General features: G+C 43.8%; 1 protein-coding gene across 5 annotated transcripts in view; it reads right to left on the bottom strand.

Annotated features, from left to right (window-relative positions):
- LOC106563228 (retinoic acid receptor RXR-alpha-A) overlaps positions 1 to 12,311 on the bottom strand; it is a 153,569-nt gene that overhangs the window by 35,540 nt on the left and 105,718 nt on the right. For all 5 annotated transcript variants that reach the window (XM_014128611.3, XM_082958191.1, XM_082958190.1 and 2 more), the window contains 2 exons: positions 3,415 to 3,571; positions 1,180 to 1,359 (listed from right to left, as the gene is read on the bottom strand). In XM_014128611.3, coding sequence (XP_013984086.1) covers positions 1,180 to 1,359; positions 3,415 to 3,571 — 337 coding nt within the window. The remainder of the gene's footprint in view (positions 1 to 1,179; positions 1,360 to 3,414; positions 3,572 to 12,311) is intronic.

Raw genomic sequence — 12,311 nt, 5'->3', positions numbered from 1 at the left:
GAAAAGCTCTTATCTACTTATCATAGACTCTCTTGTTTTCTCTTTCCTTTGCTTTGGTTTTGTTCTGAGTCTGATACTCATTGGTTAAGGGTGGGCTGAACATCTGCATGTTGGTCTAGGATCAGTTTTGTATTGTTTTTGCCTGGTGCAGTGGTTCATATTCAGAACAGGGAAAGCTGATCCTAGAATAACATAAAGTGATTTCTGATATGGAAGGGGACTGTGTGCTTCAGATTATGAACCTTAATAACTGGAATACCACATTCTGTCTCTAAAGCCATAATATTTAATGACTGATGAGTTAAAATAGTATTCCAGATCAATATTTCACCTTAGAGAGTGATGACGCGGTTCTGATGGAGAGATCTAGTGTGTCATCCACTCTCTGCTTCCTACAGGAAGTGTGAACAACTGTGCTAAGAGTGCTAATGTCCTCCTCTCTTATGAAGTGCTAAAACAACCTCTTCCATTTTCTCTCTCGTTCTCTCTCTCTCTCCTCCCTTCCTTCTCCTACCTGCTCTCCCTCTCTTGTGGTAAATCAGTGCTCTTCAAGTGAAATCAGAAATTCTTCATCATGAATAGGTCTGCCTATGAAGGCTACCAATCACTGAAACATTCTCAAGCTAGTCTTGTCAATGAAAGAGCCCTGATATGAATCACCTGTAATAAAGACTTCCATTTTCCATTAGCTGCTTATTTCAATCTTGAACGCCTCTGAGGAAGTCAGTAATTCTACATGCACAATGTGAGTCCTCTGCAATTACTGCTCCTCATTCAATAGTAATGAAGAGGCAGATGAGTTGAGCTCTCATTATCACACAAGTGATCTCAACACACTTCAAGTTCTCGACATGAGGAGCTGAATGATTCCTGACACAGAGGGAAGGTTGAAGTGATTCTGTGTGTGTGTGCGTGCGTGCGTGCGTGTGTGTGTGTGTGAGAGAGGGAGAGGGATAGAGAGAGAGATAGAGAAAGATAGACAGAGAGAGAGATAAAAAGAGAGGGAGAGAGAGATAAAGACAGCCAGACTACAGGCAAAGAGAGAGAGAGAGAGAGAGAGAGAGAGAGAGAGAGAGAGAGAGAGAGAGAGAGAGATATAGATATAGATAGGCAGAGAGAGTACAGACAGGCAGAGAGAGAGGGTAACTAGGCCTTTATCCTCAACGGCATGTGCTGTACCTTCTCTCTTCATTCCACAGGCCAGACACTTCTGGTAGCGACAGTACTGGCAGCGGTTGCGCTGGCGCTTGTCGATTAGACAGTCCTTGTTGTCTCGGCAGGTGTAGGTCAGGTCCTTCCGCACTGTCCTCTTGAAGAAGCCTTTACAGCCCTCACAGCTGTACACTCCATAATGTTTACCTGGGGACAGACACGTCGTTTTAACTTTAAAAAGTACATAGAGAGTGGCTATTAGACATTTAAGACACATTTCCCACAGACACATCCTGTTTCTTATTGGGGATAATAAAGGAAAAATGAAATTGATTACATACTGTTTGGACAATAACAGAGGGGTGAAAATGGTGACTATAAGCGTAATGTATGTTACTATGTTATGACATTGTGCTGTCCTGATGAACAGCGTTTGTGAAGATCACTAACCTCTAAGCGTCTGTCTGATATCTGTCTGATATTAACCATCTCCTCCACATCCTGTCTGATATTCTGTCTGATATTAACCATCTCCTCCACATCCTGTCTGATATTCTGTCTGATATTCTGTCTGATATTAACCATCTCCTCCACATCCTGTCTGATATTCTGTCTGATATTAACCATCTCCTCCACATCCTGTCTGATATTCTGTCTGATATTCTGTCTGATATTAACCATCTCCTCCACATCCTGTCTGATATTCTGTCTGATATGAACCATCTCCTCCACATCCTGTCTGATATTCTGTCTGATATTAACCATCTCCTCCACATCCTGTCTGATATTCTGTCTGATATGAACCATCTCCTCCACATCCTGTCTGATATTCTGTCTGATATGAACCATCTCCTCCACATCCTGTCTGATATTCTGTCTGATATTAACCATCTCCTCCACATCCTGTCTGATATTCTGTCTGATATGAACCATCTCCTCCACATCCTGTCTGATATTCTGTCTGATATTAACCATCTCCTCCACATCCTGTCTGATATTCTGTCTGATATTAACCATCTCCTCCACATCCTGTCTGATATTCTGTCTGATATTAACCATCTCCTCCACATCCTGTCTGATATTCTGTCTGATATTAACCATCTCCTCCACATCCTGTCTGATATTCTGTCTGATATTCTGTCTGATATTAACCATCTCCTCCACATCCTGGCTGATATTCTGTCTGATATTCTGTCTGATATTAACCATCTCCTCCACATCCTGGCTGATATAGTGTCTGATATGAACTATCTCCTCCACATCCTGTCTGATATTCTGTCTGATATTAACCATCTCCTCCACATCCTGTCTGATATTCTGTCTTATATTAACCATCTCCTCCACATCCTGTCTGATATTCTGTCTGATATTAACCATCTCCTCCACATCCTGTCTGATATTCTGTCTGATATTAACCATCTCCTCCACATCCTGTCTGATATCTCTCTGATATTAACCATCTCCTCCACATCCTGTCTGATATTCTGTCTGATATTAACCATCTCCTCCACATCCTGTCTGATATTCTGTCTGATATGAACCATCTCCTCCACATCCTGTCTGATATTCTGTCTGATATGAACCATCTCCTCCACATCCTGTCTGATATTCTGTCTGATATGAACCATCTCCTCCACATCCTGTCTGATATTCTGTCTGATATTAACCATCTCCTCCACATCCTGTCTGATATTCTGTCTGATATTAACCATCTCCTCCACATCCTGTCTGATATTCTGTCTGATATTCTGTCTGATATTAACCATCTCCTCCACATCCTGTCTGATATTAGCCATCTCCTCCACATCCTGTCTGATATTCTGTCTGATATTAACCATCTCCTCCACATCCTGTCTGATATTCTGTCTGATATTAACCATCTCCTCCACATCCTGTCTGATATTCTGTCTGATATTAACCATCTCCTCCACATCCTGTCTGATACGAGGCAAAGTGCAGTAGAGTAAAACACTTCCTCTCCCTGATGCTGCAGACACCACAGCCGCTTTCATTCCTCGTTAACCCAGCTAAGAGAAAGTATGAGGTGTGTTAAGTATCTACGGCCTATATGAGTCAGGCTTTCAGTGTGTGTGTGTGTGTGTGTGTGTGTGTGGTGTGTGTGTGTGTGTGTGTGTGTGTGTGGACTCACGTGAAATGGTGATGACCATGGTGTTACTGCAGTCGCCACAGATAACACAGACGTGTCAGTGGTGTGTGTGTTTGGGTGCATGTATGACTGTAACCTTAGGGCACCTACTGTACCTGAGGAGCGGTCTCCGCAGATGGCACAGATGTGTTTGGTGAGGGAGAGAGGCATGCACCCCGGCGAGGGCTGGGCGGGCACCTTCATCACCCCGTTGAGTCCCAGCGGGGGCTTGATGTCCTCCGAGCTGCTGACCGAGTTCATCTGGGAGTTCAGCTGGAACATCAACACACACAAACACAGGAACAGACAGGTCACAACGCCACTCTGACACTGACACTCAGAATCTCATCCACACACTTCATCAGATTACACAGCTGAAATGGCAATGTGATGCAGTGTGGTTACTTTACGTCATCAACCAGGGGCAGCTCTGTTTTCAGCAAGATAATGATTACAGCAAGATTAGGCATAGACTAGGGAGAGTAGACCTCAGAACATGGAAAACAGAAATGGCTGAGTATGTATCCATGCAGCTGAGCTGATTGGGAGGTTTAAGCTAACTACTGTTTGGCTGTAGTTCCAGTAGCAGCCTAGCAGACCTTCTCCCTCTACTCCCCTACCTGTGTTTCATATCTAAAACCTGGCGCTGTTAGATCCTGCACCACTTAACCCGAGGAGTTCTTTCATTCATGCTCTCAACAATCCCCCTAGCCTCCAAATGCTCAGTGCTAGCATAACTTCAATGCAACATTTAGCAGTACAGCAGAATAAAGGGCCAGTGTTTGTTTTAGCAAGAGAGAGTGTTCTAAGTAAGAACTTGAAAGGTTCTCCTCCAGTGCATTAGGAAGAGACACGGTTATTTCAATATCACAATATCCAAACGTACGTTAGTTGTTGATCATGTGTGACTATTCATTTTTTACGGCCAACAAATGTGTCTATTTTAACAATGAAAATATTTTTTCTAAATTCAATTAAAATATCCATGTGACTGTTACACACAAGGATATACCATAACATTTGAAATTCTTAATTTAATAAAACAATAAACTTTTGAATGTAGTTTACATGTGGTGCGCCCCCCAAAACAGACAGGTAGCCTTCACCAAAGATTATAGTTTGTTGTTTTTGTTGGCCAATCAAATGGGCAAATATCTACATGTGTAGCAAGTGAAGTGAGAGATCACTAATGGAAATAAAAGTAAGGAATTGAAAGTTCAAACACCCATCCCTACAGTGCACTCAGCTCTGCTGTGAAACTGAGCTTCAGTAATGTTTATGTGAAAACCCCCTCTCCAACTGTGTAGCTTCACATGGAGAACTAAGAGACACTAATCAACTATGCTGTGCTGTTATAGTGGAGTTACTAAGAAGCTCAATTACCACTTAACAATAATTCATTGATATAGGCAGAACTAGCTAGCTAGCCAACCATTTGTACAGCTATGGAAAAAACAGAGCCATGTCTGTGTCAGCATGCTCTAAAAACCATGATGTCAAAATGACCAAAATAGAAGCAAAAGTACAAATAATTCACTTTGGAAAAACTGGAAATGAAAGGGACTGAATGTGCAGATTTTTTTCATGGAAACATTTAAGAACTCTATAGATTCTACAGCCAACAAAAAATAGTATATAAACAGCATGACAGTGGTCATATTACCGTGGTATTACCAAGTGATGTATTTCTTTAACAACAACAATGCCATCCTTTCACAATCAAAACCTATCCTGGTGTTGACGTGTATGCCAGACGGGGAGACTTGCTAGACTGCTTGCTAGACTGGGGTACAGGGGATACTGTGGGTTCACATGTCCTAGCTAGCTAGCATATGTCTTAATTGAGTTACTGCACACTGTAAAGACACATGTCTAACAGAGCAAATGCTAATCACACTAAATAGCTTATGGCATAGAAACACAGACAGTGTTTGTAGAGTGAGAGAGAAGAAGATGAAAGAAACAGGTTGTATTCAAGATATAATGATGAAAATAACACGACGCTGCAGTTTATGCTAGCCTTTCGAACCCTTCTTCAGGTGAGTTTCCAAAGCGCTGTCAAGGACTAATTAGTATACTGTCCATGTTTCCACATTAACTATACACAAAGACAAACATATCCCCTTTCTTTCTGACATGGCCACAGGGCACACACAGATGTACAGTGGGATGTTGACAGGCCGCACACACCCCACACCAAGGGTCAAATGAGCGGCAGCAAACTACCAAAGCCTCCTCATACATATTGTACACTTATACTGTACATGCTTTCACACATCTACACATACATGTGCACACATCTACACACACGCATACAATCTGATTGGACTGACTTCCTTCTTGGCAGAAAATCGGCTCTAATTTAATAATTGTCATATTGCGACTGAAACTCAAGGCTATAGAAATTGATATAATGTGTATTATTGAGCTTATGCTACAAAGACAATAGATGACATTGAAGACGTCATGTGTAGTGCCATAATTCAGATATACACTACTTCATTTACATAGATAGAACTCAATGTATATCTACTGATGGTGTTAAATCAGGTTTCCTTGATATTACGAAATGTGTCCCTGTCACGTCCTGACCATAGTAAGATGTGATTTTCTATGGTAGAGTAGGTCAGGGCGTGACAGGGGGTGTTTTGTGTTATCTAGGTTTTGTATTTCTAGGTTTAAGTTCTAGGTTTCTATTTCTATGTTTTTTTTGGGGGGGGGGGGGTGGTCTCCAATTGGATGCAGCTGGTCCTCGTTGTCTCTAATTGGAGATCATACTTAAACAGTTTTTTTTTTCACCTGTGTTTGTGGGAAGTTATTTTCTGTTTAGTCTCTGTACCTGACAAAACTGTGCGCTGTCGTGTCTTCGCTTTGTTATTTTGCTTCAGTATTTTGAGTTATAATAAAGTATCATCATGAGCACGCAACACGCTGCGCTTTGGTCCCCTCTCTACGACAGCCGTTACAGAACTGCCCACCACAACTGGATCAAGCAGCGTGCCCGGGAGGAGATGGATACCTGGTCTCTGGAGGAGAGGCTAGAGAGGGTAAACTGGACTTGGGGCCAAGGACTGGACAGATATAGAAGCCTGTCGGGGAGGCACGAGAGGCTACAGAAACCCAAAGATCATTTTTGGGGGGGGCACATGGAGCAGTCGGCAGAGCCGAGGAGCAAACCAGAGCCAATCCGGGAGAAGAGGGAAAATTTGGAGAAGGGGGAAATGGGAGAGTTATTGAGTTGGTGGAGGACGCACAAGTTTTTCCCAAAGGAACGTGTCGTCAGTTTGGTGCCACCTGAGTCAGCTCCCCGTACTCGTCCTGAGAAGTGTGTGGAAGTTCCGGAACAAGTGATACCGGCTATACACACCAGGTCTCCGGTACGTCTCAACAGCCCGGTGCGTCCTGTGCCTCCTCTCCGCACTCGCCCTGAGGTGCGTGTCTTCAGCCCGGTGCCACCTGTACCGATCCCACGCATCAGACCTCCGGTACGCCTCCACAGCCCAGTACGTCCTGTGCCTGCTCCTCGCACTCTCCCTCCAGTGCGCTTCCACAGCCCAGTACGTCCTGTGCCTCCTCTCCGCACTCACCTTGAGGTGCGTGTCATCAGCCCGGTGCCACCTGTACTGGTCCCACGCATCAGGCCTCCAGTGCGCCTCCCCAGCCCGGAGCCTCCAGCGACGCTCCCAAGTCCGGAGCCACCAGCGACGCTCCCCAGTCCGGAGCCACCAGCAACGCTCCCAAGTCCGGAGCCACCAGCGACGCTCCCCAGTCCGGAGCCACCAGCGACGCTCCCCATTCCGGAGCCCCCAGCGACGCGCCCCAGTCTGGAGCCTCCAGCGACGCTCCCCAGTCCGGAGCCTCCAGCGACGCTCCCAAGTCCGGAGCCACCAGCGACGCTCCCAAGTCCGGAGCCACCAGCGACGGCCTGCAGCCCGGAGTCTTCAGCGATGATCTACAGTCGGTTCCTCCTCCGACGATCCACGGTCCGGTGGTACTAAAGCAGAGGGATCAGCGGGGGTTACGCCCCGAACTGGAGCCGCCTCCTCTGCTGGAGGATGAGGTTATGTGGACTGCACTCGAGCCGCCATAGATAGGAGTTACCCACCCAACCCTCCCTTTTGTTTTTGTTTGTTTCTTTTAGTGGCATTCGGGGTCTGCACCTTTGGGGGGTGGGGGTGGGGTGGGGGTGGGGGGGGTACTGTCTGTCACGTCCTGACTATAGTAAGATGGGATTTTTCTATGGTAGAGTAGGTCAGGGCGTGACGTCCTGACTATAGTAAGATGGGATTTTTCTATGGTAGAGTAGGTCAGGGCGTGACAGGGGGTGTTTTGTGTTTTCTATGTTTTGTATTTCTATGTTTAAGTTCTAGTTTTCTATTTCTATGTTGTTTTTGGGATGATCTCCAATTGGAGGCAGCTGGTCCTCGTTGTCTCTAATTGGAGATCATACTTAAGTAGTTTTTTTTTCACCTGTGTTAGTGGGCAGTTATTTTCTGTTTAGTCTCCGTACCTGACAGAACTGTGCGCTGTCGTTTTTCTCTTTGTTATTTTGCTTCAGTATTTTGAGTTATAATAAAGTATCATCATGAGCACTCAACACGCTGCGCTTTGGTCCCCTCTCTACGACAGCCGTTACAGTCCCGCAGGGGTCGATTCTGGGTCCTGTTTTTTTTACTGTTAACATAAAAAATATTGACTTGTCTGTACAAAAAATGTACCTGCCTATGTCCTGCTTCTCGCTAAATAGTAGAAAGCAGATTCAGTTTAAGTTCCTATCGGTCCTGTATACAGACTGTCAGTGCATTCATATAGACTGTCAGTACATTCATATAGACTGTCAGTGCATTCATATAGACTGTCAGTGCATTCATACAGACTATCAGTGCATTCATTTACATTTACATTTACATTTAAGTCATTTAGCAGACGCTCTTATCCAGAGCGACTTACAAAATGGCGTATTATTCATACAGACTGTCAGTGCATAGTAATTGACGACAGACTGAGTGCTGTATTTTCTCAAGGAACATGCAACTATGAGCACATCTTTGGTTTATTAACACGCCCGCACGCACGCACACACCCACCCACGCACACACCTGCACACTTTCTTTCTTTATTTGTTTGTATCTGTATTGTTTATCACTTAAACTTCAAATTAAACTAAACTTAAACCCCAGACACACAGACACGCACAATATTGAGTTCCTACCTCAACTTAACGTTGATGTCTCCTCTTTTCTCCAGCAGCACAAAAAAGCCTGTCTCCTCATCTGAGATTGTCTGACAGAAAAGACTATTCCTCTCCTAATCTATTTTCAGTGAACCTGCAACTCAATCTGTCCACAGTTACACTGCTCTCCATGCCGGGGTGGGCTGGGGGTCTCTCTCTCCAGTGCTTCTCTCTTTCCCAGGGCAGTGCACGGATGGTGGGGGGATTAAAGGGGCTCAGTCCTGGGTCTGGAAATAGAATACAACCCCCTCCCCACTACCACCACCACTACCGCCACACACACATACAACCAGGCATGTGTATGTGGAGTCTACCATCACTGGGGAAAATCCCTGGATGATCATCAAATCAATATTTTATTTGTCACATGCGCTGAATACAACAGGCCTCACCTTACCGTGAAATGCTTACTTACAAGCCCTTAACCAACAATACAGTTCAAGAAATAGAGTTAAGAAAATATTTACTAAATAAACAAAAGTAAAAAATTAAATAAAAAGTAACACAATAAAATAACAATAATGAGACTATATATATGGGGTGCCGGTACTGAGTCAATGTGCGGGGTTACAGGTTAGTCGAGGTGCAGAATGTTGACACATTACCCCTTCTGGGTGTCTGATGGTGTCAGTTTGTCGATGGCTAATGTTCTCTAGCAAACACAAGTGAAACATTTGTCTGTAATTTTATGGAACATTTGTGAGATTGCTCAATGCTCTCCCTTACGGGAAAAACCACATGATTTCACATGTGGAAAATCACATGATTTTATTTCTGAAAATGTCCATGTCACGTCCTGACCATGGTAAGCTGTTATTTTCTATGGTAGAGTAGGTCAGGGCGTGACAGGTTTTTTTTTTAGTTTCGTTTTTTCTATGTTGTTATGTTCTAGTTTTGTATTTCTATGTTGGGTTGTTATAGTTTTTGTATTTCTATGTTGGGCTTTGTTTGAGATGATCTCCAATTAGAGGCAGCTGGTCATCGTTGACTCTAATTGGAGGTCATATTTAAGTTGGTGTTTGTCCCACCTGGGTTTGTGGGAGATTCATTTTGAGTAGTGTATGTTTCACCTCTTCGTCATGGTTTGTTGTTTTGTCATTCAGTTTATTTATGTATTGCATAGTTTCACAGTATAAATAAAATGTGGAGCGACACACACGCTGCACTTTGGTCCGCTCCTCCTTACGACAACTGTGACAGTCCATGTTTTACATATGCAACATTTGATTTCAAATGTTAAATTTGCAGTGGTGGAAAAAGTACCCAATTGCCATACTTGTGTAAAAGTAAAGATACATGAATAGAAAAAGACTCAAGTGAAAGGCACCCAGTAAAATATTACTTGAGTAAAAGTATTTGGTTTTAAATATACTTAGGTATCAAAAGTAAATGTAATTGCTCAAATATACTTAAGTATCTAAACTAAAAGTACAAATAACTTCAAATTCCTTATATTAAGCAAACCAGATGGCGCAATTTTCTTATTTTTTATTTTATTTACGGAAAGCCATGGGCACACTCCAACGCTCAGACATCATTTACAAATGAAGCATGTGTGTTTAGTGAGTCCACCAGATCAGAGGCAGTAGGGATGACCAGGGATGTTCTCCTACGGTGAAGCATTGTGGTGGAAGCATCATGCTGTGGGGATGTTTTTCAGTGGCAGGGACTGGGTGACTAGTCAGGATCAAGGCAAAGATGAACAGAGCAAAGTACAGAGAGACCCTTGATGAAAACCTGCTCCAGAGCCTTCTGGACCTCAGACTGGGGTGAAGGTTCACCTTCCAATAGGACAATGACCTTAACCACACAGCCAATACAACGCAGGAGTGGTTTTGGGACAAGTCTCTGAATGTCCTTGAGTGGCCCAGCCAGAGCCCGGACTTGAACCCGATCGAACATCTCTGGAGAGACCTGAAAATAGCTGTGCAGCAAAGCTCCCCATCCAACCTGACAGAGCTTGAGAAGATCTGCAGAGAAGAATGGGAGAAACTCCCTAAATACAGGTGTGCCAAGCTTGTAGCGTCATACCAAAGAAGACTTTTTATTTTTAATAAATTTGCAAAAAATTCTACAATCCTGTTTTTGCTTTGTCATTATGGGGTATTGTGTGCAGATTGATGATGGGAAAAAACGATTAAATCAATTTGTTAGGCTGTAACCTAAGAAAATGTGGAAAAAGTCAAGGGGTCTGAATACTTTCCGAAGGCCCTGTAGATATGGTCCAGAGCAGCTGTGCTGGCACACAGAGAAGAGAAAGAGAGGATAGGAGGAAGAGAGGAAAGGAGAGGAGAGGAAAAAGGAGGAGAGGAGAAAGAGAGGAGAGGAGAAAGAGAGGAGAGGAGAAAGAGGAGAAAGAGAGAGGAGAAAGAGAAAGCACACTCAACCAGTCCAGTCAGAATCAGAAAGAAGACAGAATGAACAGAGAGAGAGAAGGAAGGTAGCAGGTGTCTGATTTAGTGCATTTACATTACATTTTAGTCATTTAGCAGACGCTCTTATCCAGAGTGACTTACAGTAGTGAATACATACATTTCATACATTGTTTTTTTTTTGTACTGGCCCCCTGTGGGAATCGAACCCACAACCCTGGCGTTGCACACACCATGCTGGCGTTGCAAACACCATGCTCTACCAACTGAGCCACAGGGATGGTGTGGCTTTACTGCTGGCCCAGTAAATGCTCTGATGTTATGGCCCATGTTATGCAATGGGTGGTAAGGGACATTTGATTAGTACCTTGAGCACAGCTGAGGTGTTAGTGTGTTCCAGACTGTTACATTCTACACAAATCAAATCAAATAAATTTATATAGCCCTTCGTACATCAGCTGATATCTCAAAGTGCTGTACAGAAACCCAGCCTAAAACCCCAAACAGCAAGCAATGCATGTGAAAGAAGCACGGATGGAACTTACATTCAACACATGGAACTGATCTCTCTCGATCTCTCTCTCTCTCTTTCTCTCTGTTCATTCTGTCTCCTTTCTGATGCTGACTGGACTGGCTGAGTGTGCTTTCTCTTTCTCCTCCCTCTACTCCTCTCCTCTCCTCTCCTCTCTTTCTTTTCTGCTCTCTTTCTCCTCTCCTCTTTCTTTCTCCTCTCTTTCTCTTTTCCTATCCTCTTCTCTCGTTCTCCTCTGCTCTCCTCTCATTCTCCTCTCCTCTGTGTGCCAGCACAGCTGCACTGGACCGTATCTATGTCTCCTCACAGTAAACCAGACTGTGTAGGTTCTGATTCAAACACAGGGTATTGTCTGAACTTTTCAACATTCCCCTTCTTACAGTCTCTCTCTCTCTCTCTCTCTCTCTCTCTCTCTCTCTCTCTCTCTCTCTCTCTCTCTATCTCTGCACAGGGAGAAAATAAATGATTTATTTTTAAATTAGGAGTTAACAGTTTGCTCTCTCTGTAACAACACCTCTAGTTATAGTGGGATTGGGAGACTTATTTCAGTGGTTTCAATGCCACAATGAAATACACTATGTACGCACTCCGCTACAGTGAAAATAAACCATTTACACAAACAGCATGACTCCTAACTCTTAGAATGCTGAAGACCACCTTCAAAAAGACGGTATACCGTAGGTATGACAAAACATGTCTTTTTACTGTTCTAATTACGTTGGTAAGCAGTTTCCAATAGCAATAAGGTCTGAGAGGATGTGGTATATGGCCAATATACGCCGCGTTGCGTTGTGCATAAGAACAGCCCTTAGCCGTGGTATGTTGGCCATATACCACACCCCCTCGGGCCTTATTGCTATTATAAACTGCTTACCA

Source organism: Salmo salar, chromosome 11, assembly GCF_965601325.2.
Source record: "Salmo salar chromosome 11, fSalSal1, whole genome shotgun sequence".
NCBI lineage: Eukaryota > Metazoa > Chordata > Actinopteri > Salmoniformes > Salmonidae > Salmo > Salmo salar.
The sequence above is the reverse complement of the archived record's forward strand: the minus strand, read 5'-3'. Positions and strand labels throughout refer to the sequence as shown.